Below are 27246 nucleotides of genomic sequence, written 5' to 3'. Positions count from 1 at the left end.
GAATGCTGCTGCGCTACGCATATCGCACCGCAAGCTCGTTATATACATATACACAGCACCGACGAGTCGTGCATTCACGCGCACACGGCTTGATTAATTAACGCCGGCGCCGCGCCGCGTGCACGTAACGAACGGTTATGCGTATAGTACGTGTGTCTATATAAGCGTGACGAGCTCTTCAGTAGGCCCTCCGATGGTGTGTGTGTCGGTGGCGGTGGTGAAGTTTTTTTTCTCTTCTTCTTCATCTTCTGAAGATGTTTTGTGTATGATATTACACGCGTTGTAAATTGCCTCGCGCAGACGCGCCGGAATCTGCATAAAGGATGCGATGTTGCGATACGCGCGACGTCGTCGACGACGATGATGTTTTCATTTTCTCCCTCACACCCCCTCTGTGCCTCTTGTATATACACTCGACGCGCTCGTGCGCGCGCACAAATGTAATTTTCCTTTCTTCAAAAGTCGTATAATTAGGACTTTTGTATATATACCTAGCGCTCGGGTACGCGACGCTATAAACAAAAACGAAAAATCCGTCGAGCAATTATTATTCTTGCTTCGCTGCGTGCGCACCTGTTCGTTCCAAAGAAGCCTCGAGAGCTCGAAGCTTATTTTTAATCGAATATTCCCGGCCGCGTTGTTTCCGTATCCGCGAGCGGAAAATTGCGACGATGTAATTATGCGCAGCGTGACGGAAGACTCGAGGTGCTGCGGAAAATATTAGATGTATATGTACTTCGTACAATACTGGGGGAAGTGATTTTGCTCCGATCTATGTGACAGTGTGCACGAATGACGTTCGAGCGATCGCGAATTTATATACACCCAAAATTGTGCTTCATACTTATAGAATTATATTGACTTTGTCACTTGCAGATTTACAGATGAAAGTGTTCGCCATCTAGCGGTGAAGGCTGGCTTTAATTAAGACTTCGGTATGTAGAGAATTGAACCTTTTTTGTTCATATTCAAATTTTAAATGATGCACGTGATTGCGTTTACACGAACTTTTTTGCAGTTTACATAAAAAAAAATCAGTGCACAGAAGATTCCATGTAAAAAATTACAATGAAATGAGATTCAGCATATCGACAAGTTTAATTTCAATGTCGTAACTTCACATCGAACCTGGACACTACATTTAAAATTATTTCAACAACGTACTCTAAAAGATGCAGATAAGAGCCGTACACGTACTATTATCAATAAATAAATCGAGTTTTCACGTCACTGCAGTAGTAGTACGTTATACATTACGTACGTGTCTGCATGTATCGATTCAAAATATTTTGCTGCAACGCTGCTGACACTGCATAATGATGTGTACATATAGCAGTCGAGTCGAGGCATAATATTTGATCAAAGCAGCAGGAGTAATTTTTTTTTTTCGCCGTATCTAATTCATCGATAAACACGCGTGTGTCAACTTTGAGTAATCGCGAGTTACATATTTCAGCGACGTCGACGGCTGAGCCAATCAAAACAAACACACATCGCTAACCTGAGGCTCTGAAACTTTAATGATGATAAAATTTTCAATCATAGAAAAAAGCTTCGATGTGTATATAGCAAGACGACGTCGTGATCAATGAACTGCAGTATTATTATGCTATAGGATAATTATGCGTGTGGGTAGATCAATTCGCGAAAGCACAAACACACGATTAACATTAAATAATTGATCGTGTATTATATGTTTATGAAAATTATGTGCATAATACAAGTACAATTGGCTCGAGTGCGTTACAATTGCAACTACATTTAAAAAATCCGATGAATTTTTTTTTGTAAAATATTGTACAAGGATCTAGATACTACTCGATATCATGGGAAGTTATTTTGAAGTACTTAGTTTTAGAAATCCGAAAAAAGGTCTTGTAGAAATCGTCCTTAACTTAGATTTTGAAACTCGTTCCATTATTGTAGGAATAATGTATATAAACAGATAAATCGGTAATCTAATTGTAAACAATATGATATCATAAGCAATATCGTCCCTACACACACTGTTCATATTTATGATTAAAACAAATTAGACTGTATGTTGTTTTCGCCAATGAAACAAATTATAATACCAAAAGATAAATTTTACTCATTCAATTTCCTAAACAAAAGAATCCCTCGTTTAATTCACATACCAAAATGGATAAAAGTGAGGAGAAAATCAAAGAAGTTATCTTGGAAAATAATTTAAGTGAATACGACATTGTTGTTCCAGACGACAAACAAAACGTTGTTGACATATGTCAGGAGGCATTTACACAAGAATCAAACATGATGACCGACCGAGATATGATTAACATCGAAAAAAAAAATTACTCATGCGACAAGTGCGAGAAAAAATTTGAGTTCCGAAGTCATTTGAGTAGACACCAAATATCGGTACACAAAAGCCAGAAAGATTTTGCATGTGACACTTGCAAAAAGAAATTCGTGAAAAAATCGAGTTTATTTACGCACCAAAAATTGGCACACAAAAATCGCGAAGATTTCATATGCAACAAGTGTGAGAGGAAATTTGAAAATAAATCAACTTTACTAAAGCACAAAAAAATATTCCACGAAGTTTTCAAAAATTACTTGTGTGAAATGTGTGCGAGAAGATTTGATACTAAACATAGTTTGCTCTTGCACATAAAGGCAGTACACGAGGATCGGAAAGATTTCGCTTGTGATAAGTGCGAAAAAAATTTTGAACATAAACAGAAATTGCTCGTCCATCAAAAGATAGTACACGAGGGTCGAAAAGATTTCGCATGTGATAGATGCGAGAAGAAATTTGCACAAAAAATTCAATTGTTAAATCACCTAAGAATAATCCATGACCGTCACAAAGATTTCGCTTGTGACAAGTGCGGAAAGAAATTTGGACGTAAAGGGAAATTGCTGCTCCATCAAAAGACAGTACACGAGGGTCGAAAAGATTTCGCATGTGATAGATGCGAGAAGAAATTTGCACAAAAAATTCAATTGTTAAACCATCTAAGAATAATCCATGACGGTCTCAAAGATTTCGCTTGTGACAAGTGCGAAAAGAAATTTGGGAGTCAAAGCCATTTCAGGGATCATCAAAAGACAGTCCACGAGGGCCGAAAAGATTTCGCATGTGATAAATGCGAGAAGAAATTTGGATATAAAAGTAATTTGCTCACCCACCTAAAGACAATCCACGAAGATCAGAAAGATAATGCATGTGACAGATGTGAGAAGAAATTTGGACAAAAAATTCAATTGATTACCCACCTAAAGACAGTCCATAACGGGCGCAAAGATTTCGCTTGTGACGAATGCGGAAAGAAATTCGGGAGTCAAAGCCATTTCAGGGATCATCAAAAGATAGTCCACCAGGGTCGAAAAGATTTCGCATGTGATAAATGCGAGAAGAAATTTGGACATAAATGTAATTTGCTTACGCACCTGAAGATAATCCACGAAGGTCAGAAAGATTATGCTTGTGACAAATGCGAGAAGAAATTTGGACAGCAAAGTAATTTGCTCACCCACCAAAAGGTGGTACACGAAAGTCGAAAAGATCATGCGTGCGAAATTTGTGGTAGAAAGTTTGGGGATCAAAGCAATTTGATAAAACATCAAAAGAGACTCCACGAAAGTCGAAAAGATTTCCCATGTGACAAGTGTGAGAATAAATATGCATATAAATCAGATTTGTTGAAGCACCAAAGGTCAATACACGAAGGTCGCAAAGATTTTGCATGCGACACGTGCGAGAAGAAATTTGGAAGTAAATCAGATTTGTTGAAGCACCAAAGTACAATACACGAAGGACGCAAAGATTTTGCATGCCACAAGTGTGAGAAGAAATTCGGGCACAAGTCGCATTTGCTTGCACACCAAAGAACAGTCCACGAAGGTCGAAAAGATTATTCATGCGATCGTTGTGAGAAGAAATTTACACAAAAAGCACATATGCTTTACCACCAAAGGACAATCCATGAAGGTCATAAAGATTTTGAATGCGACAAGTGCGAGAAAAAATTTGCACAAAAATCAAGTTTGCTCGCCCACCAAAGGACAGTCCACGAAAATCGCAAAGAATTTGCATGCCCCAAGTGTGAGAAGAAATTTGGGTACAAGTCGCATTTGCTTGCACACCAAAGAACAGTCCACGAAGGTCACAAAGATTATACTTGTGACAAGTGTGAGAAAAAATTCGGTCGAAAATCGGATTTGCTAAAGCACCAAAAAACAGTCCACGAAGGTCGCAAAGATTTCGCATGCGACAAGTGCGAAAAGAAATTCGGACAAAAAGTAAATTTGCTCAGACACCAAAAAACAATACACGAAGGTGAGAAAGATTACGCATGTGATAAATGCGAAAAGAAATTTGGACGTAGAGAGCATTTGCTTCTCCACCAAAAAACAGTACACGAAGGTCGCTAAGATTACGCATGCGACAAGTGTGATGGAAAATTTGGACAAAAATTGAATTGGCTCTCCCACAAAAACAATAGCTCATTAAAATCCACAATGATTGGGAAATGCGATAAGTTATCAAGTGACAAACTCATAAAAAAATATGAGGTTCCTAAATTTGTGAGTACTAACAGTCAATTCTAGAATATTTCTTCGATCAAGTTTAGAAAAGCCTAATTGGAACTAATTTTATTTTGCATAATTAGATGATCCAACTGTATTAAAACCATGTTTATCATGATATCACATCTTTCTTATAATAGCTTGTTTTTCTACTAAATCTTTTAAAATCTTTTGATCGCTCTTTTCTCCTAATCAGTAAATGTGCCCAATTGCATTCAATCTCGCGTCAAGTGATAATCAAGTTTTTATTAATAATTTATCGCTCATACCAATGTCTCAAACTTATTACAGTCATTATGTGCTTCGAGTAGTTCCTCAGAGAATGAAAAACGCTGATTTTTTTTTAACAATCATAAATATATATGTATTGATATATTCTTGTATGAATGTTTTTTTAACATTTCAATAAAAACGACACTGTTTATTTAACATGGAAACCATTTGATTATTCAATTTAAGCCAATGAGTGTTTTCTACACCCTTCAAAATAATTAGAAGCTCTCTCGATTGATAAATCCTCAATAACATAATTCCCTGAAAGGGCCAATCAACCCGATTGACATCAATCATAACAATAATAACAATGTATACTCACATTGAGATGAAACATCATGCGAGCTTTTTGCATCGCGGCACTCGAGCCTACATTGCTGCCGCTACTACTGTTATTAACATTTTTCGTTACACCACTCGTCGCCGTCGTTGTTGTTGTCGTCGTCGTTGCCTGACGTCTCGACGCGTTGACTTCGTTACCGCCGCTGCAGCTCTTGATTCTTGGCCTCTTGCAGTGCGATCGTCCTGACGATCGTCGCCGACGATCCTCGTACGACAAGTCGTCATCGTTATCGACGTTGTTGTAATAATCGTCGACGCTGCATCGTACTACCGGTGCAGCAGCAGCTTGCAGCATGACGACGACGACGAGGATCTCTGTATGTATATATATACGACGATGATATCCTCCGACGAGTACGAGTGCACTCGCAGCAGCAGACGGAGAGAGAGAGAGGAGGTGCGCGGCGCACACTGTACACTGGCACACTCGTGGTCCTGCACAACGGCAAACACTTTTCTATCGTCTTTACGTGTGTGTGCGTGTGCGAGCTACAGGCAGGAGTTTACGTACACTACACGCGCTTGCACTACCGACGGAAAAAAAATAATAATAATGGCAACAAGAAAAAAAATCAAGACTTATAAAATCACTTGTGGCTCTGTATTACGATGTGTGTCACTCGTCGTGTGTCGCGGCGACGACGACGACGACGACGACGATGATGATGATGTCGCGAGACGCATTATCGTCATTATTATTATTATTTTATCTATGTATATAATACCGAGAGGGACACGCACGCCGAACGTCGAAAATGGCCGAGGCGAGACTGTGGCAAGTATAACAGGTTCTGCGAAAGGAAAGCGCCGTCTCTCTCTCTCTCTCCCTTTTGCCACCCCCGCCGTTACTGCTAGCGCCAACACCGCCACCCACCCACCACCACGTCAACCACCACTACTACTACTACTACCCTCTCCTGCCGCTGCTGCATCCGATCGATTCGGCGCCCGAGTGAGCTTTTACCCCTCTGCTATACGCTATGTGCCATGCAGCGGCGGCGGCGGCTCCGTTATAATACCTACACTGCAGCGAGGCTAGTAAGCGCTAGAGGGAGCACCCTGTGATTTTCACGAAAGGATCTCTCTCTCTCTCTCTCTCGACTCTATTTGTACAGCAGCAGCGTATAGAGAAGTGCAAAAGGGGGACGCGCAGCGCGACGATGCTCAGATACTGCGGCGCATTCTCTATATATATATATCCCCCTCGCCCTTGCAGCACACCGTACCACTACGGTATTAAGCTCTCTCTCTCTGTGCACTTTGGATTGGATATATACGTATAAATATCAACGATCGCTGGCTCGAACTTTTTGAAGATTTTTCGCGCTTCTCTCGGCTCGGCGCGTTGTGTGCGTGCGTGTGCGGTATACCACCGTACATATCGTATATAGAGCAAGAGGCACACGCGTATGGGGTGAGAGAGAGAGAGAGAGAGAAAGGGAATTTTTCATTGCCTCGGGGCTCGCATACTTCTGTATATATATCGTACATATAAGCCGACGTCGCGCCACGGATTTTTCTCTCTACTTATTATAACTATACGTGACTCGCGCGGAGCTTTTGATCGTTTATTTGCGAGTATACCGCCGCGTGCTTGTATTTAAATTCTTTACTTCTAGTGCGCGCGGGGGAGAAGTCGTAACGCACTTTTTATTTCTGTATTTATATGGAGTCGTTATTCGCACGCACTCGACATCAATATTTTTGATTCGGGCGCGATGAGAATTTCCATTTTACGAAAAATTAAAAGTAATCATCGTTTTTTATTCTCGACCGTATAATTCGACGGATGTAGATGGATATTTTTTTCTCTCTCTCTCTCGACCCGCGCGCATCGATGTAAATTATAAATGTACTTGTAGTCTCAAAGGAGCGTGCTGTGTTTTCATCCATTGATTAAAAAAAAAAACACAACTTTTACACGCGCGCGCTCGTTTCTGAACTATAACGACGTTGCAAAACATTTCTATGAAATTCGTGTATACGTATTTTACGGATCATATATTTGAGAAACGTGTAAAAATTCTAAATTTCGTTCGACAACGATGGATTAAAATTTTTTACACACCCATAACAGTCGAAAAGTTTTCAAACTACAATTTTTATTCACACGTGGAATAACGAGCTTGCAATTAACGTACACGCGTGAAACGATAAAAATAAATGTAATAAAATATATTCTTTTACGCGCGCGTTGTTTCATTTTTGACGAGATGTTTTAAAAAGCAAAAAAAAACGAAATAACAAAACACGTTAAGCAGCTTTTTAGCTTTGAATATATATAGGGATTATTAATCAAAATTGAAACAATGCAGCATTATTAACGCGTCGAATCGAGGGAAACAACGAGCTTATATTTTCAATTGATATTAAATGGAATTAAAGTCAATTTCAAAATATAATGCGCAAAAACGTTATTATATCGTCGGCTAATTATTGGCTGGTTTCGTTCGATTTTTCAGAAATCAAAAGAAGCGAAGATAAATAAAAAAGAAATTAAAGGGGAAAAAGGAGGCACTCTCCAGCTTTCTTCCCGCGTACACTGAAGGAGAGAAGGACGAGAGATGGACAGACAGTATCTTTAGCCGATGGGCTCTGGGGAGAGTTCTCTTAGACTTTCGAAAAAAAAAAACTGGTCCAAAGTTTCGCCGCCTCCGTTTCTGTATATATACGGACCGTAACACAGACGAATTCTTGGCGAAAAGTTTTCAAGTCCAAGTTTTCAATCGAAAAATAGGATCGCGAGAGAGCGAAGTCGAATACCGTCGGTCCGAAGAAAGGCATTATTGGTTTCGCGTTAAGGCTCGATAACACGTGAATTATTTACGACACGCTAATGCTATTTGCTTCTTTTTTTCTTTCTTTATTTTTCAACGTACATTCAAAGATGACAATTTTTACTGTAATATTGTTCAAATTGGATTTCTCAGCGCCGTGCGTCGGACTCGTACTGATATATATATCTATAAGTGCGCTCTATATGCGCCAGAGAGTCCTCATAAAGTACGATTGAAAAGCAAAAGTATTGAAAGAATTTCCGATAATGAACGAAGAGAAAAAAAGGGAAGAGAGAGAGAAAAAACAGGCCGAAGACGGTCGGGTGTTCATTTAAATCCCTTTCCTGACCCGCGCTATAAAGGCAAGTTCATTACTTCGTTCTTTTCTCGAATAGCCGTTTATATACCCGCACTCGAACACACACACATAATCCACATCGAGGAGTGCCTGCGCAAAGCTCGAGCCGATTCATTCAAAGTCTCGGAACTTCTTCTCTTCGATGCGATTCTCGAAAGATTTTTTTCGATTCGCCTTCCTCGCAGTTTTCTTTTTCTTTTTTTTTTTTTTGCTACTCATTTGTCCGTTGCGCTTACATATACATTTTTTTTTGTACTTCGAACTTCAATTAGCGCGGGCACGCGCAGCAACGAAGTTTGATTGATTGCCCACATAATTGCACAATACGATCCCCGTTCTTCCACGCGGCGAACGAATAGACTTGGGAAAATACATTTTGTATCGAGAAGTTTGAAAAATAACTTTTTTTTTTTCATACAATACTTCGATTGAATCGCGTTTCAATTAAACTTTGTGAAAAATAACAATGACGCATCCACGAAAATCAACGTGAAAATCGACGGGTATGACGCGGGAATCAACAGGACTATTGGATTCCACATAAATAACTATAGTGTCGGCTCAACGACATAATGACTAATTCGACTTAATTTCTAATATCGCATGTGCACACCGTAATGCAGTGGCAATTAGTGTGGTTTCAGATATTTATATTTCTCTTTTTTGTGAATTTATTTCTCATCGTGTACCGCTCGTATAGCGTTAACCAATTGTGCGCCTGAAAGAATGCCATTTTCACTACAATTTCGGTGTAATTTTAACAGGACATGGCGAGCCCCGTATATCATAATGCAGTACATATCTGCGTATGGCTATAGGCGACGATGGTGGGGGAAAGTATCATCGACGAGCTATCACAATTGCAGAGTAGACTCGCGATCCTGTATACGGCTGTATCGCTAATGAAGAGTCAAGTATTTACAAATTGGTGCAGTCTTGGCTGCTCGAGGCTTATAACCTCGAATATTTTTTCGGTGTAAATCGTGAAAATTTACAAAGATTACGTACAATCAAGCGAGCGATGGAAGGCAGCGAGGACACGATTAGGTATAATTATTTTTGTGCATACTGCAATAATTATTCAAACGATTGTTTCATCGAAATTGATCGAATTGATCCTTTAGTGTTAAGGTAGAGCCGAATGATACATGGGCTGATACAGGCGACTACTATAATTTCGATTCGGTGGACTGTAGCGAAGTAAAAGACGTTAAAACATTCACGTTTCATGAATCAACGGTAAGTTCCATAACTTGATCGTGTTTTGTTTTTTCATCATGTAAAATTATTCTATAATTTTAATTTCAGGCAAATCGCATGAATGAGGTTAAGTCGTTACAAGATGAGGTAGATAAAAAAATATTTATAGATTTCGAGTGTAAAAATGTTAAATCTGAACTAAAGTCTCTGACGACAACGATCTGCAAATCTGAGCATCAAAATATTCAACCTATTGTGAAAAGAGAAAATCAATTTGACACTAATTATTCGAATGATAAGAATCTGATAATTTTGATAAAGAAAGATTTCGATTATCATAATAATCGTCAATTTCAAGTTAATCCCAGATGGAAATTTGATGATCATAAGAGCGTTAAAATATCGAGAGAAAATATTCAAAGAAAATTATCTTATGGATGTGAGATTTATCAAAATTCATTTGAAAACCAAAATAATTTCAAAAGGCCCCTTATTACGGTTCATAATCAGAGTGAACCTTTCGACTGTTATGTTTATCAAAAATCATTGGTGTACAAGGGTGGCCTCAATAAACACTTAAATAACACAGCACATGATCGTAGCAAACCTTACGAGTGTGATATTTGCCACAAATCATTTGGACAAAAACAACACCTAAAAAATCACATCAATGCAGTACATATCCGTAGCAAACCCTTCGAGTGTGGCATTTGTCAAAGATCATTTTCATTAAAGGGTAACCTCAAAAATCACTTAAATTCAATGCATGACCAGATCAAACCCTTCGAATGTGAAATTTGCCATAAATCATTTAGAATAAAATTATACCTTAATTCGCACATACATACAGTACATCATCGTAGCAAACCCTTTGAATGTGAAATTTGTCACAAATCATTTGGACTGAAACATAATCTCAAAAATCACATAAATGGAGTACATAATCGAATTAAACCCTTCGAATGTGAGATTTGTCACAAATCATTTAGAGAAAAAGGTCACCTCAATAAACACATCAATTCAGTACATTCTCGTAAAAAACCTTTCGAGTGTGAGATTTGTCATAAATCATTTGGAGAAAAAGGTACCCTCAAAACTCACATAAATACAGTACACAATCGAAGCAAACCTTTCGAGTGTAATATTTGTCACAAATCATTTGGACAAAAAAATGCTCTCAAAACTCACATTGATACAGTACATAATCAAAGCAAACCATTCGAGTGTGATATATGTCACAAAACATTTAGCCGCAAGGATCACCTCAAATCTCATGTAAATACAGTACACAATCGAAGCAAACCTTTCGAGTGTAATATTTGTCACAAATCATTTGGACAAAAAAATGCTCTCAAAACTCACATTGATACAGTACATAATCAAAGCAAACCATTCGAGTGTGATATATGTCACAAAACATTTAGCCGCAAGGATCACCTCAAATCTCATGTAAATGCAGTACATAATCGTAGCAAACCCTTTGAATGTGAGATTTGTTACAAATCATTTGGATACAAGAATAACCTCAATAAGCACATAAGATCAGCACATGATCGTAGCAAACCTTTCGAGGGTAATATTTGTCACAAGTTATATGGACGCAAGGATACCTAGGATCGTGAGATTGTCACAAACTATTCATATAAAATGAGAACTTCTGCAATCATACTAATACGCTACGCCATGTGAGAAAATCTTTTATTAGATTATCTTACAATTTTGTGACAAAATAATAAATAATAAAGTTTTTCAACTATACTACAAATCTTTAATTCCTTCTTTCAAGTATTGCTGTAAAACCAATGATTCAACATTCAACTTATCGATCCGCTCAGAATTGACCAAAGATCATTTTAATATTAGTAATAACTACGAAATTTGGAAACTAATAACTTCTGGACTCTGAAAAAGAACGATATAAGATCCTAAAAATCCTTACAAAATCCATTAGCAAAGCTTTCATGCCAGTAAAAAAAAATTTGTTTTGGACATCGATTTTTTAGAAGATTGTCCTTACACGCGAACGAAAAATCAAAATCGTTTTCCACGTTTATATGGACATCGACCTTACCATAGCTCGTGTACCAAGACGCGTTATTGCGGTCGAGCGCTGCTTGTGTCGCGATCGGTGCAAATGTTATTAAAAATATAACTCGCCGTCGCAGCATCTATAGTGCGCGTGAACATTTTATTCGTCATTATATCATACGAATTTCGTCAATATTTCTGCGTGTTTTGCGCGGAGGAGCATCAACGAACGGAAAAGCTCTTAGAAATTCAATCATTCGTCATCGCAAGCTCTTAAACAAACGAATGTTACGTATGTAGATTTCCTCGGTGATCAGTTGTAAAGCTGCGTTCATCGGTACAAGCAGGTACACGAGTGCGAAAACGGAGAAGGCAATGCAGAGGGTGCGAGAGAAAGAGGCGGCGAATAACGCCGAGACCGCAAATAATTCAAGCGGTTCGAATTATCCGGAGCTTTCGCGTTATATATTCATAGCCGCACTTGTGCCGTATTTGGTCAGTTTCAGCTGCTCCAAGTAGGCGTATCTCTAAACTAGGCATCGTAATTCTGTATCCCTAATGAATGTTTTCGGCTTCTTCGATAAGGGATCCTCGTATTTTTACAAGACGGGACTTAATACTACGCAAACCCAGCGATCCGTTTAATAAAGCTCGCAAACTCCCGAAAGGCGACCGATGTTCTATACAAACGAAACAACGTTGCTCCTCCTAAGCATGTATAGGCTCTGCGGGGTAGGAGGTCGAGAACAAGACCCACCGACCGTCGTTGTAGTTGTTGCTGGGTACGTTTGTATAAAAGAGCTACACACTACATACCAGGAAAACGCGAGACTCCGTTATATTATATTGTACATGTTATAAGGCGTAAGCACAGTGTGGTGCTGCATACAACGATATATGCTGCCGAAGGAACTTCCGCTTCGGGCTCTATTTACTTTTACGACAATGCGCGCGGCCTTTATGCCGTTCGGCGCAGGGCGGGGGTGGCTCGGCTCGGCTCGAGCTTTGTGTCCGTATGCCGCGCGGCGACTCCGCGCGCCGCTCTCATTTTATATATAGCATATATATAGTAGGTAAGTACAACGTCCCCACCCATTCTCTCCTTGCTTTTGAAAATTTCATCCCGCGCGCGTGTATATCTGTTTCGTCTCGAGCTACTTGCGATACGGGGGGGTTCTTTTTTTTTTCGTGCTCGCGGCTTAGAGAGAAAAAATAAGAAGAAAAATCAAATTACTCCCGACTCGTACACAGACCAGCGAACGTTTAATTTTCTTCACTTTTTTTTTTTTAATTCAATCTGGACTCTGCAACTCTACGAGTTTTCGTATAACGCACACCACTGTATGATATATAAACTGCGGACTGGGCGGGCTTTCATTGTCGGATGATTAACCGAGCGCGCGTCTGCCGTTTTTTGTTTGCTCGCTCTCTCTCTCTCCTTCTTTATCCTTCGTTGCGCGAGGGGAATAAAAAGATAATCCCTAAAACGAGTTGGCGGTACGCTGCGTGGTCCTTACTTGGATTCAGCGGGACAATAACTCTTATTTCTTATTTCTTTCGAAGTGAAACTTTTTTGAACGCGTCGGGTATGGGAAATCAACACTTGAAAATCGAGTGACTTGTGTATACTGCGCGAAGGTCGATAAATATAATCGACGACATCGAAGAATTACGTGTACTATTATAAGGTCGTTCCTGCTCTCCCAAAAATTTTCAAAAAAAAAGGTTGAAAACCAAGGGAGCACGAGCAAGAGAGGTAAAACCCTGGTGATTGAATCAAAAATGCATTGATCGTCGAAAGCGAAGTGACATTCTCAAATATAGATGTGTAAAGAGTATTTAAATTGATTCGATTAATTTTGTTTTCTTGGATGATTTGATAAATCCTGTACATAAATGGTTTATAGATATTTTTTAAAAAGGGCGTCAAATTTCATAAAATATGTGCATTTATTTTCAATTTACGTACAACATTCATATCTTTACACAGTTGAACATTGGAAACCGAACCGAATTTAAGAGTTACTTTGCAGTGTTCGAACTACAAAAACAAAAACTAGAATAATATTCAATAAATTTAAAACGATAAAGATTTTACAATTATTACATCATAATCCAGAAATCTGATCGCAATGCTCTGAATTCTGGTTAGTATATTCATTGTCCAAATCCTGCCGAATGTGATTAATGTCACCATCTGACCCCAAATAGCCCAACCTTATTTATTAAATAAATTCCAGGTAAGACGAGACTCTAATGTATTTGTCCGTGAGTCACCACTCTAACGACGACGAATTATCGATGCCAATCCATCAGTGCACTGCCGCTGTCCGCCTGTGTAATTTGGTGTTAAAAAAAATTACAGAGTCTAGTGTTGAAATTTGTTACTCTTCATTTTAATTGGATTTTCTTTTAGTACAATTAAGATTATAGCTGGAAGAAATTCATATAGGCAGATTCTAGTCCTCCGAATGATAGTTGAAGTAGTAAAAATATATTGCTACAACAGTGCAAAATACATGCATGTTTTTCTAGTGGTGATTTGGCCGCGTCCATATATATTTAATCCATAGAAATTAAAAGAATACCAAGATAAGCATGAAATAGAATATTTGTGAAAGAAGTTTCTTATAGAATAATTTTTAAACAATTTATTAAGGTGTCTCTTTTATTGTTATCTTGGCGATCATGCCTTGTTAGGATGGTATAGTTAGCACCCAAAAAAAAAAATATTCGTTTCCTGTAATGATATTAGATATGAATCGTTTGCGCATCAAAAGTTGTAAAGAATGACAAATTTTCACGTTTGCGCGTCTAAAAAATTTTGAAAAAAATGAAACTTTTGAATGGGTGCTGGAATTTCAGCACCCAAAATAAAATTCATTGAAATTCGACAATAATATACTAAATTTTATTTTTGTCCTGCACAAAACGATTGCTCGTTTGAAGCGCAAACGAATGGTGTAAACCATTTGTTTCCAAAGTTTATTGAATACAATAATATTTTTAATGAGAGAAGAGTCAATCGGGTTGTAGATTTGGCTAGCATATTTATTTATTTTTAAGATGAACGAGCGGGATTATTAAATTACTTGGGTCTCTACTTTGCTTTGATCGTTTCATTATTTAAAAAATGCACCAGCTGGGTTATTTGAATTACTACTTGGTTTATCATAATTAATTATTTATTTTCAAAATGCAACAGCTCATTTACTAGGGTTACTACTTTAAATAAATAAACTTATGTATTTAATGAGCTTTGGAAAGAGATGGTTTACACCATTCGTTTGTGCTTCAAACGAACAATCGTTTTGTGCGCGACAAAAATCAAATTTGGTATATAATTGTCGAATTTCAGTGAATTTTATTTTGGGTGCTGAAATTCCAGCACTTATTCTAAAATTTCATTTTTTTCCGAATTTTTCAAACGGGCAAACGTGAAAATTTGTCATTCTTTACAACTTTTGACGCGCAATAAACGATTCATATTAATCTCATAACTGGAAACGAATATTTTTTTTTGGTGCTAACTTTACCGACCTTGCCTTGTTTTATAAAAATATTTAATAAAAATTTTAGAAAATATTTTTTTTCGCGCCGTATCTGAAGGTATTTAACAATAAAAAACGTATAACGTAATCGTATGTGCTTATCAATAAAGAAAAATCGAAATTCATTTTTAAATTCATTTATTTGAAAGACATGGATAATGTACAACATTAAATAATTTTATACATAAAAAATATTAAACATATTTGCTCATAGTCATTACTTTGCAGCCGCCAAGCAAATATTGAATAAATCTTTGTTCGTTAGCCAGTCCATAATCATATCAGCGCAGAGAAGCGGCAGCCGGTGGTGTAAGATTTTCTCCCAAAAGGGATACAGTGTCCATGTCCGGAAAAATCTTCTCGCGAGTTTCTCGCACAGATGATTGACACAATCGTCTCTGAACTCCAAGGGGAGTTCCCACAATTTTTCCGAGCGCCACAACTCCAAGTAGTCCTCGTGCGTGAGTAGTTTCGCGGCCTCTCGGTATTGCAACCGGGTCAGGTCGTAGAGCGACAGACTCGGCTTGACCGTGATTTTTTTCGCCTCGATCGCGAACTCTTCGTCGTCGTACCAATTGGATTCTACGACGTCCGTCGACTCGAGCAGCAGATCGGTTAAAAATTTCATGATCGTCAGGGCGTCGCTTCGAGCCAATTCGCGTCCTCGTTTCTCGAGGCCCTCGACGACGATCAGCAGAACCGACGTCAATTCCAATCGACAGCATAGATCCCGATGTGCGTTACTTTCGTTGAACTGTTTTGCCGTGGGAAAAACGAAGCTGGACAGATCAACGACGTTGTCGAAAAATACATCGATCAAATCTGGACGGAGGCTGGCCACGGCGTATTGCAGAGCGTCATATCCGTCTTCGTTGGTTATATACGGGTCGGCGCCATTCCTCAGCAGGAACTCGACCAACGAGAGGTCGCTGTACTCCGCGGCATTATGCAATGGCGTATCACCGTGTGTGTCCTGGGCATCGATAGACGCTCCATACTTGATCAGTATCTGCGCCAACTCGACGTCGTCGTTTTCGACGCAAGCCTCGTGCAGAGGTGTGGATCCACTCACACGCGTAATGCTATTCGGTTCCGCGCCATTTTTCAGCAGTGTTTCGGTCACGATCTTGAGGCCGCAGGATACGGCTCTTTGCAGAGCAGTGTAGCCTTTTTTGTCTCGCAGGTGTATACGCACCGGCTGATGTTCGTGGTCGGTGAGATCGATCAACGTCTGCATCAAGTCACTGTCTTCGGGACCCATGCCGATCAAGTGCACAGCTGTGAGTCCATTCTTGTTGGCCACGTTCGGATTGGCGCCGTGTCTCAGCAACGTCGCGATCATCTCCGGACTCGTGGGAGGGAATCGCAGCACCAAGTGTAGCAGAGAATCGCCTGTCTCTGGGTCGAGGTCATTGGGATCCTGACCGGCCTCGAGGAATTTCTCGACGGCTTCCGTGCAGCCCCACTCGCAGGCCACTTGTAAATGCGTGTAGTCGAGCCTCTCGTCGGTGTAATTGATATCGAATCGATCGTAAATTTTAAAGAGCTCGCGACCGATCGCGGGGTTGATACCCTCGAAAGCTGCGAGCGACAGTGGTGTACAGCGACGGAATATCAATTTGCCGTCTTGATCGACTTTGGGCTTGTCTTTGTAACCCGTTTGGACCAGAAAACTGATAAATGGAGCTAACAGATTATCTTCTGTTCTCCAACGACTTATGGTATCCGAGAGAAGAATCTCGATTTGTTCGGGCCAAAAAATTCCCCGAAGGTCGGAAAGTCGACCGTCCCAATCGTTGAGCACGCGATAAAATTCATCGAATAACTCGTGCCGCTTTGCTTTGACCCCCCAATTGATATTGTCTCGTAAGTACTTCAATGTGTCCAATCTAATCGTGTTGTAGTTCATTTCCTTTACGAAGCTGCTATTAACGAACATGATTATTATAGGCACTCGCGCACAACTTAAAATTTACTTATTGTAGGCACTCGCACAAAACTTAAAAAATCACACTAGCTTCAAATGTAAATCACGTGGCTGATTTTCCTAACCGCTTACGCTGCAACGTGGGTCCGACTTTCACTGCCACTATGTGTTTTCTTGCACCAAGATCGATATGAAGTGAAAAACACGTGGGCGAAACTATATAAGAGATTATTTTTTTTTTTTTCACTGCTTTCACTTCGGCGTCGTAACGAATACTGACTTTTCCTTCCTCATTGAAAAACCTCATTGAACTTTTGACGATGTAGCTCCGAAACGATCGATTCAAACGTCTCGCATTTGAGCGCCTACGGCGTCACCAGCAATCAGTTTTGATTGAAAAGAAAGGCCAATTATGTTATTGACTCGTGGGTATAAGAACACCTGAACCATCATCATTTAGTCCTACTGAAACAGATTGTGCTGCTTTCGAGCATGACAAAGCTTGCAAAATTTCAATTTTATTGAATTCACTTGAATTTTTAATTTTTCGGTACGATTGTATTACATACATTCCGATTTTATCCATCGCACATGAGTGAGAATCGGCCACATTCCTTTTACTCCAAAAGCGAAATGAGAGTAAAATTAATCAATAAACGGAAATAAATTGAATGGACTTTTTTATCAATAAAATATCTAGGTCACGAGGTAAATTTATTGACGATGGAAAGGACATCGAAACCAAAATAAAAAGCAACATTTTTAAAACGAATTTAATATTCTTATGAGTATTTTCTTTTATACCGCGAACATTTTTTATAGCTGCGTTATTGAAAATGTTCATCTTTACTCTCCGTTCAGTTTGTTCTCGACCGAAGAGAAGTACTTATTGTTCTTTATTCGAAAAGAGAGACCGCTTTCGAGCCAATAAAAATATAAAAGTTCGAAATACCTTCTCGACCCTTAATGAACCGCAAAGACGCAAAGTTTTCGAGCGTACACGTAAGCGCAGGATCGAGCGGAGCAAAAGTTTTAATACTCCTCGATGATCGCGTCTGGAGATCGCGCGCAAGCCATCCCGAAATTATCGGCTCGACCCGAATTCGAGTGCCGAGTCGGCTCGAAAATTAAACGATCAATTAGTCGAAACGATTACCGATTAAATATGTTGCATTGTTAATGAGTTTCAGCGTGGTATTGTGTATAAACTTCGATACAAGACATGCGCTTTATTTTGTCAGTCTAGTTTCACTGTTTTAATGAAAAAATAACGTGAAACTCGTTGTGAGATTAACAATCTATTCCTAAAATCGACCTAATTGAAAAATTCAACGTCTCTCTTTATTGCGAACTTGTTGAATTCACTCAAAAAACTGCTTTATAGGTTGTAGTTGAATCCACGTGAACTTTGCTTTAAAATAATGTATAATTGTCAATGATATACGAATCGCGAATGACCAGTTTAAAATATTTTTATTGATAAATTAAAATTTTATTTTTAACAAAATAATTCGGTCGCAAAATTAAAAACATGAACATTCACTTTAAAGTGTTAATTAATTCGTTATGTAAAAATAACAAGATTCATTGGAATTCGATTAAGTTAATTCTTCTTACTGCCCCGAACGTGAGTTCTAATTAAGAACATGCATATTCAAATCCAAATAATTGTTTTAATGTGACATAAATATTTACATTTTTACATAAATAAGTTTTTTTTGTTTTTCTTTTCCATTCGAAAAAGCTTTCGATAGAAAATCTGCCTATTCTTCGGCCAATGTTTTCTTTCTCTTCAGCTGCGGCATTTTGAACTCAGCCGCGTTCTCCTCGTTCTCAGTTATTCGCTTTCTCTTCTGAACTTTTTGAACTCTGTTCCACGACTCGAAGAACTTGTTCAGTGGCGTACCAACCTCGAGCATCTTCTTTTCCCACGCCTCCACCTCGGCCGTATTCTTCAAGTTGAGTGTAACGGTCGCCCGCTCGCTCATGATGAAGCGGCTGTTCTCTTCGATCTTCTCGAGCAGCTGCTTTATTTTCCGACTGTAATTGGCAACACGACACTTTTTGTGGAAAGCTCTGAGCTTGATGTTGAGTTGAAGCACAAAGTCAGGGAAGTAGGCTCGATGGCTTTCTATGGCCGTTATTTCCAATATGAGTTCGTAGATGTTTTCGATGAGGGCATCTTTGAAGCCATTTTCAGATAACTGACTTTTTGAAGCCCTGAGTATGGTTGTCAGGGACATAGGCTTCATCGACACTATTTTGTGTTTTTTATTAAAGTCATATTCCTCCAGAACCTAAATATAAGATTTAATTAATATTCATTTAAATATTCATCAACAAATTGCTGCATACTAAGAAATGTAACAAAAACTTACCTGAGTTAATAAGGGAAGAGTTGGAATATAAAGATTTGCATTTTTAGACAGTGTGGTCAGCATACGGGCACAATGGAATCGCAGTGGATAATACTGCGAAGTTGGAATGACATTGACGACTCCGATGATGACCTTTAGTAAAAAATTGAATATTAAGTAGCTGTTCGAACATTAAAACCTTATTTAAAAAATATTCATTTCAAATACTTACTTGCACTAAAGGATATTCAAGTCCACGAAGTAGAGTATCCTTCTTTGCCTGTGGAATAAGATGAGCCCAGAACCACAAAGAATTAATGTACTGCCAATTGTTAATGGCTTGAAAATGTTCCTGTTTTTTCAGGGTCAGTGCATTTCTTAGCAGTATAGCCAGTTGACGAATATACATAAATGCATTATGGTAAGCAATATCAGTGTGTAGCAAATAAATTTCAGCCAATGAACGCCTCATGAAATTAATTGCAGATACTGTATTAGGTGAAACAAATTTGGAAGTTTTCACATATTCAATGTACATAGTCTGTAAAAACAAATACAATTAGATATATTATGGTAAAAAATTTAAATGATAATTAATAATTATTTTGTACATACCTTCAATAATGTATGGAAAAATGCAGGCGATTTTTGATGGACAGCAATTTTCAATATGTTCATAAAGGCAACCACTCGAACAGTTTCAGAATTGCTACTTGACCAGAATGAAAGAATAACTTTCATAAGAGGTTTTTGTAAGGATGAAAAAGCCAAAGTGAACGGTATCATTGCATGAAGATGTTTCAGCAACCCACCAATAACATTTGATGAAGTGACACTTTTAAGAAGCTGCAATTAATTCGACAATAAATAAATTGATTCTTTCTTTCAATTAAAATGTTAAGAAATTTTACTATACCTTAATTAAATTGGACAAGTAAGATTTTAATGTTCCTTTAATTTTGGGAAATCTTTTGGCCTTGTGACACTTATATTTGTTTTCATCATTCAGGTTTAAGAACCTGTTAAAGGCCCCTGGTAATTGTGTCATACACAACTGAATAACTCCATTGAAAACTATAAAAGATAATTCATATCATCAGTAATGTTTGTTTTAAAATGTAACTTTTTAATTATTGCTACATACTTGCTGCTCCTTCGACTTTGTACTTTGCTACTTTATTATTGTCTGTATCGGTGGACGCTCCTCCCAGGATTTCTTTCTTTGTATGTACTTTGACAGTTTCAACAGATTCTAAAGTTGCATGAAAAACTTCTACAACTGTTTTGATTATTTGGGTAGATCTAAAGAAAAGAAGTTTAGTAAAACTTTGATATATTTATTCAATAAAAACAATTTTCAAAATTATATATTACCTGTCTGTCTGGATTTGTTCTTCCCATTTTCTCAGCAATTTATGAGTGATTTTTATTGGACCATCGGTATTTTGAACTTCTTGTTGTCCTTCTTCTTCGAAGTCGGACTCATCACTGGCAATCTAAATTATAAACACAATAAACAAATGATTAATGTCAGACCATAGGCAGTTTTTCAAGAGTATCAATCATCCATTATTTGAGAAAATAATTCACTCGAAATAATGGTTTCCACTTTTTGACAGGCAAAATAGTTTTGTACACAATAAATATTTACATACCTCGAGATCACTGTTGTTAGACATGGTAAAAAAGACTTTTTTTGTAGTATTCTTGTAAATATTATATGCAGAGTTGTACTCTGTGACTACCTCGTGTATCTCGCTGCAGCAGCCACCACATGGCCCGGCGTCGTTGAGTCTCATGCGGTTAAAATTCTAACTAGGATTTGAGCGGTAGATTTGAAATTTATTTTAGGAAGCATGAGTACTTTCTAAGTGGAAATTTTTTCTATGTTTTCAATTACAATCATATTCATTTCAATTACTATCAACTATTCAATCATGTTTTTAGATTTTTTTCATGTATTAATAAACGGATTTAATCATCGTTGAAAGAACCTCGTGTTTTTCAATTATTACCCTTGTAGTACTTTAAAAGTCCAGTGACAAAATAAAAAATGTTTAATAATCTTAAAAGTACACAATAAGTTAAAACAAAAAATGTTATCTTATTATTATAATATTATTTTCTTTAAGTTAAAATAAAAAATGTTTAATAATCTTAAAAGTACACAATAAGTTAAAACAAAAAATGTTATCTTATTATTATAATATTATTTTCTTTAAGTTAAAATAAAAAATGTTTAATAATCTTAAAAGTACACAATAAGTTAAAACAAAAAATGTTATCTTATTATTATAATATTATTTTCTTTAAGTTAAAATAAAAAATGTTTAATAATCTTAAAAGTACACAATAAGTTAAAACAAAAAATGTTATCTTATTATTATAATATTATTTTCTTTAAGTTAAAACAAAAAATGTTATCTTAAAGAAAATAATATTTATTTATGTCTCTCCACTTTAGTATTGGCGCAGCAGCCACTTTAGTATTGGTGTAGTCGACTGATACGATAGCGCTGCTGCGCCAATACTAAAGTGGAGAGACATAAATAAATATTATTTTCTTTAAGATAACATTTTTTGTTTTAACTTAAAGAAAATAATATTATAATAATAAGATAACATTTTTTGTTTTAACTTATTGTGTACTTTTAAGATTATTAAACATTTTTTATTTTGTCACTGGACTTTTAAAGTACTACAAGGGTAATAATTGAAAAACACGAGGTTCTTTCAACGATGATTAAATCCGTTTATTAATACATGAAAAAAATCTAAAAACATGATTGAATAGTTGATAGTAATTGAAATGAATATGATTGTAATTGAAAACATAGAAAAAATTTCCACTTAGAAAGTACTCATGCTTCCTAAAATAAATTTCAAATGTACCGCTCAAATCCTAGTTAGAATTTTAACCGCATGAGACTCAGCGACGCCGGGCCATGTGGTGGCTGCTGCAGCGAGACTCACTACACGTGCTTTGCTTGCCGGTGCACACCACGATCAACTTTTTTACAACGTGCGCGTTCGATTCGAAAGACCGTATAACCTATATTCCATCTATAACCATGTCTAATAAACAAGCAAAAAAAAGGCCACAGAAAAGAAAATTCAAACACAACGAAATTATTTCCAGCTCCGACGAAGAATTCGACGAACAGAATGGGTATGTAAAATTTTTCGGGACTCAACAAGCTAAATCCAAAGTTATTCAGTATGTCATGTAAACATAATGCAAAATTGTTCGATTACTTGCAGTCAGAATCAAGGGTACGAGAGCGAATCAGAATCTGAAGATGAAACTGCACAACAGAAAAAGATAAGGTTGGCCAAACAGCGCATAGCTGAAGTGGAAGAAGAAGGTATGTTTTTATAAATTTATTCAAAACATTAAAGCAATATTAAATCATAACCACATATTTTTAAAAATTTATTTTCATGTCTTACAGAGCAGGATCGTCTTGAATTTGACAGAGGTGCTATTGACAAGCGATTACATGAAGAATACTTGGAAGAAAAAGGTCGTTTGAGAAAAAATGTGGCTGACAGCTATACAGGTCACGAAGAAATCAAAGTACTGAAGTGCAAGGATCATCGTGATCCTATAACTTGTTGCTGTTTAACTAGCGATGGACAAACAATATTTTCTGGAAGCAAGGATGGATCTATTGTTAAATGTAATTGAATGATTAATTTAAATTTTGTTTTTTATCAAAAATGATCAATTTCAATTTTTAATTATTAAAAATTTTTTAGGGTCCGTGTCAACACACAAGAAGATAAGTTCTATTAAAAGGCAAGATAAAACCAACAAAGATGGATTAAAGTACATCAGGTGCCTAGCTGTTAGCAGTGATAGTAAATATTTGGTGAGTTCTTATTTTTATAAAATTTTCATATATATGCCTCTGCAACTGCTGTACTTAGATGCTCAACAATATACTTTTAAAAGTGTTATCAAGGCTTCTAAAGCTATCGTTTGGTGAATTTTTACCTTTTTGTATACTTCATCAACATACAAAGTTAGGACAGATTCATTTTTGGCCTGCAACACCTGTTGTGGAATAGCCAATATTAATGACATTAATTGACTGTTGATTCTCTGTGCGTTTGTAATATTTTTCACAAATCTTATTTTGGTTTTTAACATTGATTCACAGGTGGCTGGATCAAATTCAAAATTTATCCATGTTTACGATGCTTCTGACCTGAAGCATCTGAAAAACCTTCAAGGCCATCGAGATGTTGTTTCTGGTCTAGTATTTAGAAAAAACACACACTTTCTTTATTCAGCCTCGATGGATCGTTGTGTGAAAGAGTGGAATTTAGATGATATGGCTTACGTCCAGTCTTTGTTTGGACATCAAAGTGGCATCACTTCAATAGATGCTTTATCAAAAATGAGAGCTATAACAAGTGGTGGCTTTGATGCTTCAGTGAGGATATGGAAAATTACTGAAGAGTCACAGCTCATTTTCCAAAATAATTTTTCTGGAAGTATAGATGAGGTCAAACTCATCAATGAAGAAAATTTCTTGAGTTGTGCAGATGATGGTACACTTTGTGTTTGGAGTGCACAGAAGAAAAAACCTTTGTGTCACGAACTTAGTGCTCATGGAATCGATGAAACTAATGGATTACCTATTTGTATTTTGAGTGTTGCCACTTTACTTAACACCGATTTAGTAGCTTCAGGTCAGTAAATTTTACCTTTAAAATTTATCTAAAGACTTGATAAACCATTATGGTTTATAAATTCTTAGGTTAAACATATATTAACGTAAATTATTTTTTTTAGGTTGCCGAAATGGTACCATTAAGTTGTGGAAAGTCGGCAATACATTCAAAACCCTTCAACTTTTATTTGAAATAAAAATTCCGGGTTGTATCAATTCGCTGTCATTCACTCCAGATGGAAAGCAATTAATAGCTGCTGTAAGTCAGGAACCCAAGTTAGGAAGATGGTGGAGGATTCGTGAGGCCAAAAGTGGTATATATATAATACCGCTGACAATGAATGCACAAAATAATAATAATCCTAGTAAAAAATGAAAGGCGAAACATTAAGTTTCGTGATATACGGTGACGTTCGACTTCTGTTTTTTTTGTGGTGTTGTTAATTGAAATTGGAACCATTTAAAAGTAAAATTAATAAGCTTTCAAATGGAAAAAATACCATAGTTAACCGCCATTCTAAAGAAACAACCTAGTGTATATAGTGAATGTGAATAGTAGAATAATGTAAGTAATTTTTAAAACAAAGCTTCTAATTTTGTTGAAATCCACATTAAATAAATTATAGATTCTAATAGAATGAAATGAGATGTTCATTCTATTGGCGTTTATTTGAACCCGTTTTTCTAGAATGATTTATACTGATTATTATTGAAGAAAGTATTTTTGAAATGCTGTCATTTATTGTACAAAATAATAAAATTTAAAAAATCTTACAAAATTATAATTATTCCTCATTTTATTTTTCTTACAAAAAATCATATCAATGGCTTGTAATTCTTGTAGAATAAATAAATTATATAAGAAGTAGGTATAGTGAAATTAAAAAATAATACATTTATATTAGTTCAGGAATAAAATTACAATGTAATGATTTGAAGCTGAAGTAGCTCGCAAACAAATGTAAGTAAATTAAAAACGAGAATAATTTATAATTTCTCAAATTATTCCAAAGCTGGTTGCTCTTTGCTGAGAAGCATATGACTTATTTTATTATAGTCCAATGGTTCGCACATACTACGATTGAAAAGACTAATGGCTCGTTTTTTCAAATATTTCGCGTTGTATGTATCAGCAAATGCAAGAGCTTTAACAGTGTTTTCAGTAGATAAATTGGAGGCTAATTTTAGATCGCACGTATTTTTTAATCCTTCAAGTTGATATTTCTCGGCTGCCGCCAAAAGTTCTGAAGTCAAGGAAAATTCTTGAGCTTCAACACTTCCTGTGTAAATGTACCGCAGCATCTCAACTGCAGCTTCGTACTTCACATCCATCATATCAACTGATTGGCTTTGGTTTTCCATCATGTCATGGCTAAACATAGCTTTGAATACCGGACTCGCATTCGCGAGCACGACTTTATGTGCTGGAATTTCTTTCCCACATGAAGTTCGTAGCTTGATATCGCTTAAATTTTCATTAAGAAAAATCCAGTTGAAGTCTAGTTTAGGTGCCAATTCTTTGCTTTTATCAACTCTAGATTCAGATTCTATAAATGATCTTTTAACTCCGCTCGATAATGTTAAGGCACATTTAACAATTGCATCATTGCAATCAGGAAAATAGTTGTCAGAACTGGGTGCAGGTATCAATTTAAGGCTTATTTCTTCTTTACTTGTTTCAAACATTATCTTACGATTTATAATTGACGACCTATTTTGGCGTAAATCGATAACTGATACTTCGCAGATACATTTGAACTGATTTTTTATGTTTGGGCAGCAGAGATATAAAACTCTATTTCTTTTATCGTCATAGATCAATCGAAAATAAAATTCTTCACCGCATTCGGCACTGAATATTGGTGATTCTAAACATTCGTTTGTAGACATCAGAAATTTCGAATTTTTAATCGTCCACACAAATTTGCAGTCTTCTCTATCAACGCACGTAGTTCCTGAGACACTAGTTACGTTTGACATTTTATACTGAATGAAGATTTTGAATGGTTTTATTTCATGCACAAAAACTGTAGCACAATATGCTGCTGCGTCAAACTATTACTGCGACTGACCGTGCAGTGCGAGTCCAAACAAGTCCGAACTTGCATATCGACAACGCTGTAAAGTTTACAACTGGTGAAAGTGTATTTTTCATTTTAGCCTTGAACAGCATCATATGGTGCATTATTTCAAAAGCGTGATATGGCACGTTTTGTTATCGTAGCAATTAGAAAACTTAAAAAAATGAAAACTAAGACGGTAGGACCTTTCATTTTACCGAATTATACCTTCCTCAACTATAAAATTTTCATAAATTACGAACACATTGGTTTTGCCAGTCGGATTAACATGCAAAATGTCCCCTCCGTGACCTGTCCTGAACTCAGAATCGATTATTTTCACTCATTAAACACATTTTTACAAATATCCAGACATTGGCCCTATTCTAGACATCTTAAATAAAGTTTTTTTAACATAACTCGTCATCTTAAATAATCTAAACACAATTGTACATCATTACAAATATAGTGCCAGTAAACGTGCTAGACAGTAATTTTGACCTCTTTAACTATACGAGGGTCATCTTTCAGAACTAAGGTACTCGATTTTTACCCGTAGGATATTCAAATCTTCATTGCAGCTTCGCTATAACAATAGTTGCACACGAAAATCCTCTAATAGTAAAATAAAGTGTCCCCTCCGTGATCGACGAATTTTCGAGCTAGCACTTTTTGTTTTTGACTCTGGTGGCATAAAAACGTTCGTTTTTAAAAACAATTTTTGTGGGTGAATGAAAAAAAAATATTAACTTTGCTGTCGTCGTAAAACTGGATAAAAGTACAATTTGTCCCCTCCGTGACAAATTTTCATGTTTGCAACAAGAAAATAAATGCATTTGATGATGGCCGATGAAAAGTAAATATTCCATGAAAAAACAAAGAATCGAGTGTCAGAAACTATGGGGGTTCGGAAAAATTAAACTCAAAATAGAAGAAAGTAAGTTTTTCGGTTTTTCCAATAGCTATGGTCCATTTACCCACTCCAAATAGCACACTTTTGAAATAATGGACCATATAATAAGTTAATTTAGAAGTATGAAAATTTCAACAGTTGAACTTGAACAAATTCACGAAATATTTTCAGTGCAATGGTAAATCAGTAGCTTTTAAAGTATCATTGGTTCAGTATTTAGTGTA

At 36.8% G+C, this 27246-nt stretch overlaps 5 protein-coding genes across 5 annotated transcripts in view; 2 read left to right on the top strand and 3 right to left on the bottom strand.

The window, feature by feature from the left end:
• Positions 1 to 5926, bottom strand: part of LOC106659941 — a 36252-nt gene extending 30326 nt beyond the window's left edge. The window contains exon 1 of the mRNA XM_014382720.2: positions 5153 to 5926. The gene's annotated coding sequence lies outside the window, so the exon portion shown is untranslated. The remainder of the gene's footprint in view (positions 1 to 5152) is intronic.
• A 3402-nt stretch (positions 5927 to 9328) lies between these two features.
• Positions 9329 to 11161, top strand: LOC106659703 (gastrula zinc finger protein XlCGF7.1-like). Its single transcript, XM_023463105.1, has 5 exons — positions 9329 to 9354; positions 9432 to 9546; positions 9616 to 9762; positions 10465 to 10614; positions 10660 to 11161. The coding sequence occupies exons 1-5, from the start codon at positions 9329 to 9331 to the stop codon at positions 11119 to 11121; spliced, it is 900 nt and encodes a 299-aa protein (XP_023318873.1). The 3' UTR covers positions 11122 to 11161.
• A 7342-nt stretch (positions 11162 to 18503) lies between these two features.
• On the bottom strand, positions 18504 to 21124 carry LOC106659834 (nucleolar complex protein 2 homolog). Its single transcript, XM_014382549.2, has 8 exons — positions 21026 to 21124; positions 20745 to 20866; positions 20515 to 20672; positions 20287 to 20444; positions 19986 to 20216; positions 19603 to 19911; positions 19392 to 19523; positions 18504 to 19310 (listed from the first exon to the last, which is right to left on the bottom strand). Exons 1-8 carry the CDS (start codon positions 21047 to 21049, stop codon positions 18777 to 18779), a joined length of 1668 nt encoding a protein of 555 aa, XP_014238035.1. The 5' UTR covers positions 21050 to 21124; the 3' UTR covers positions 18504 to 18776.
• Positions 21125 to 22357: 1233 nt separating this feature from the next.
• LOC106659846 (U3 small nucleolar RNA-interacting protein 2) lies at positions 22358 to 24834 on the top strand. The gene is made up of 6 exons (XM_014382563.2): positions 22358 to 22539; positions 22632 to 22735; positions 22823 to 23050; positions 23130 to 23242; positions 23534 to 24068; positions 24172 to 24834. Exons 1-6 carry the CDS (start codon positions 22442 to 22444, stop codon positions 24423 to 24425), a joined length of 1332 nt encoding a protein of 443 aa, XP_014238049.1. The 5' UTR covers positions 22358 to 22441; the 3' UTR covers positions 24426 to 24834.
• A 95-nt stretch (positions 24835 to 24929) lies between these two features.
• On the bottom strand, positions 24930 to 26075 carry LOC106659702 (BTB/POZ domain-containing protein At4g08455-like). The gene has a single exon (XM_014382378.2). The coding sequence runs from the start codon at positions 26027 to 26029 to the stop codon at positions 25052 to 25054; it is 978 nt and encodes a 325-aa protein (XP_014237864.2). The 5' UTR covers positions 26030 to 26075; the 3' UTR covers positions 24930 to 25051.
• Positions 26076 to 27246: the final 1171 nt, after the last annotated feature.

This window comes from Trichogramma pretiosum, unplaced genomic scaffold (assembly GCF_000599845.2).
Source record: "Trichogramma pretiosum strain Unisexual culture from Peru unplaced genomic scaffold, Tpre_2.0 scaffold19, whole genome shotgun sequence".
Taxonomy (NCBI): Eukaryota; Metazoa; Arthropoda; class Insecta; order Hymenoptera; family Trichogrammatidae; genus Trichogramma; species Trichogramma pretiosum.
This window is presented reverse-complemented; position numbering and strand designations above follow the sequence as displayed.

Coding starts and splice junctions, on each gene's coding strand:
- LOC106659703 (XM_023463105.1), top strand. CDS start 9,329: ATGGAAGGCAGCGAGGACACGATTAG. Junction 9,547..9,615: donor TCACGTTTCATGAATCAACG/GTAAGTTCCATA, acceptor TTTTAATTTCAG/GCAAATCGCATGAATGAGGT. Junction 10,615..10,659: donor CCCTCAAAACTCACATAAAT/ACAGTACACAAT, acceptor AATATTTGTCAC/AAATCATTTGGACAAAAAAA.
- LOC106659834 (XM_014382549.2), bottom strand. CDS start 21,049: ATGTCTAACAACAGTGATCTCGAG. Junction 20,445..20,514: donor CAAAGTCGAAGGAGCAGCAA/GTATGTAGCAAT, acceptor TATCTTTTATAG/TTTTCAATGGAGTTATTCAG. Junction 19,524..19,602: donor TTGAATATCCTTTAGTGCAA/GTAAGTATTTGA, acceptor TTTTTACTAAAG/GTCATCATCGGAGTCGTCAA.
- LOC106659846 (XM_014382563.2), top strand. CDS start 22,442: ATGTCTAATAAACAAGCAAAAAAAAGGCCACAGAAAAGAAAATTCAAA. Junction 22,736..22,822: donor AGCTGAAGTGGAAGAAGAAG/GTATGTTTTTAT, acceptor CATGTCTTACAG/AGCAGGATCGTCTTGAATTT. Junction 23,051..23,129: donor GGATGGATCTATTGTTAAAT/GTAATTGAATGA, acceptor AAAATTTTTTAG/GGTCCGTGTCAACACACAAG.
- LOC106659702 (XM_014382378.2), bottom strand. CDS start 26,029: ATGTCAAACGTAACTAGTGTCTCAGGAACTACGTGCGTTGATAGAGAA.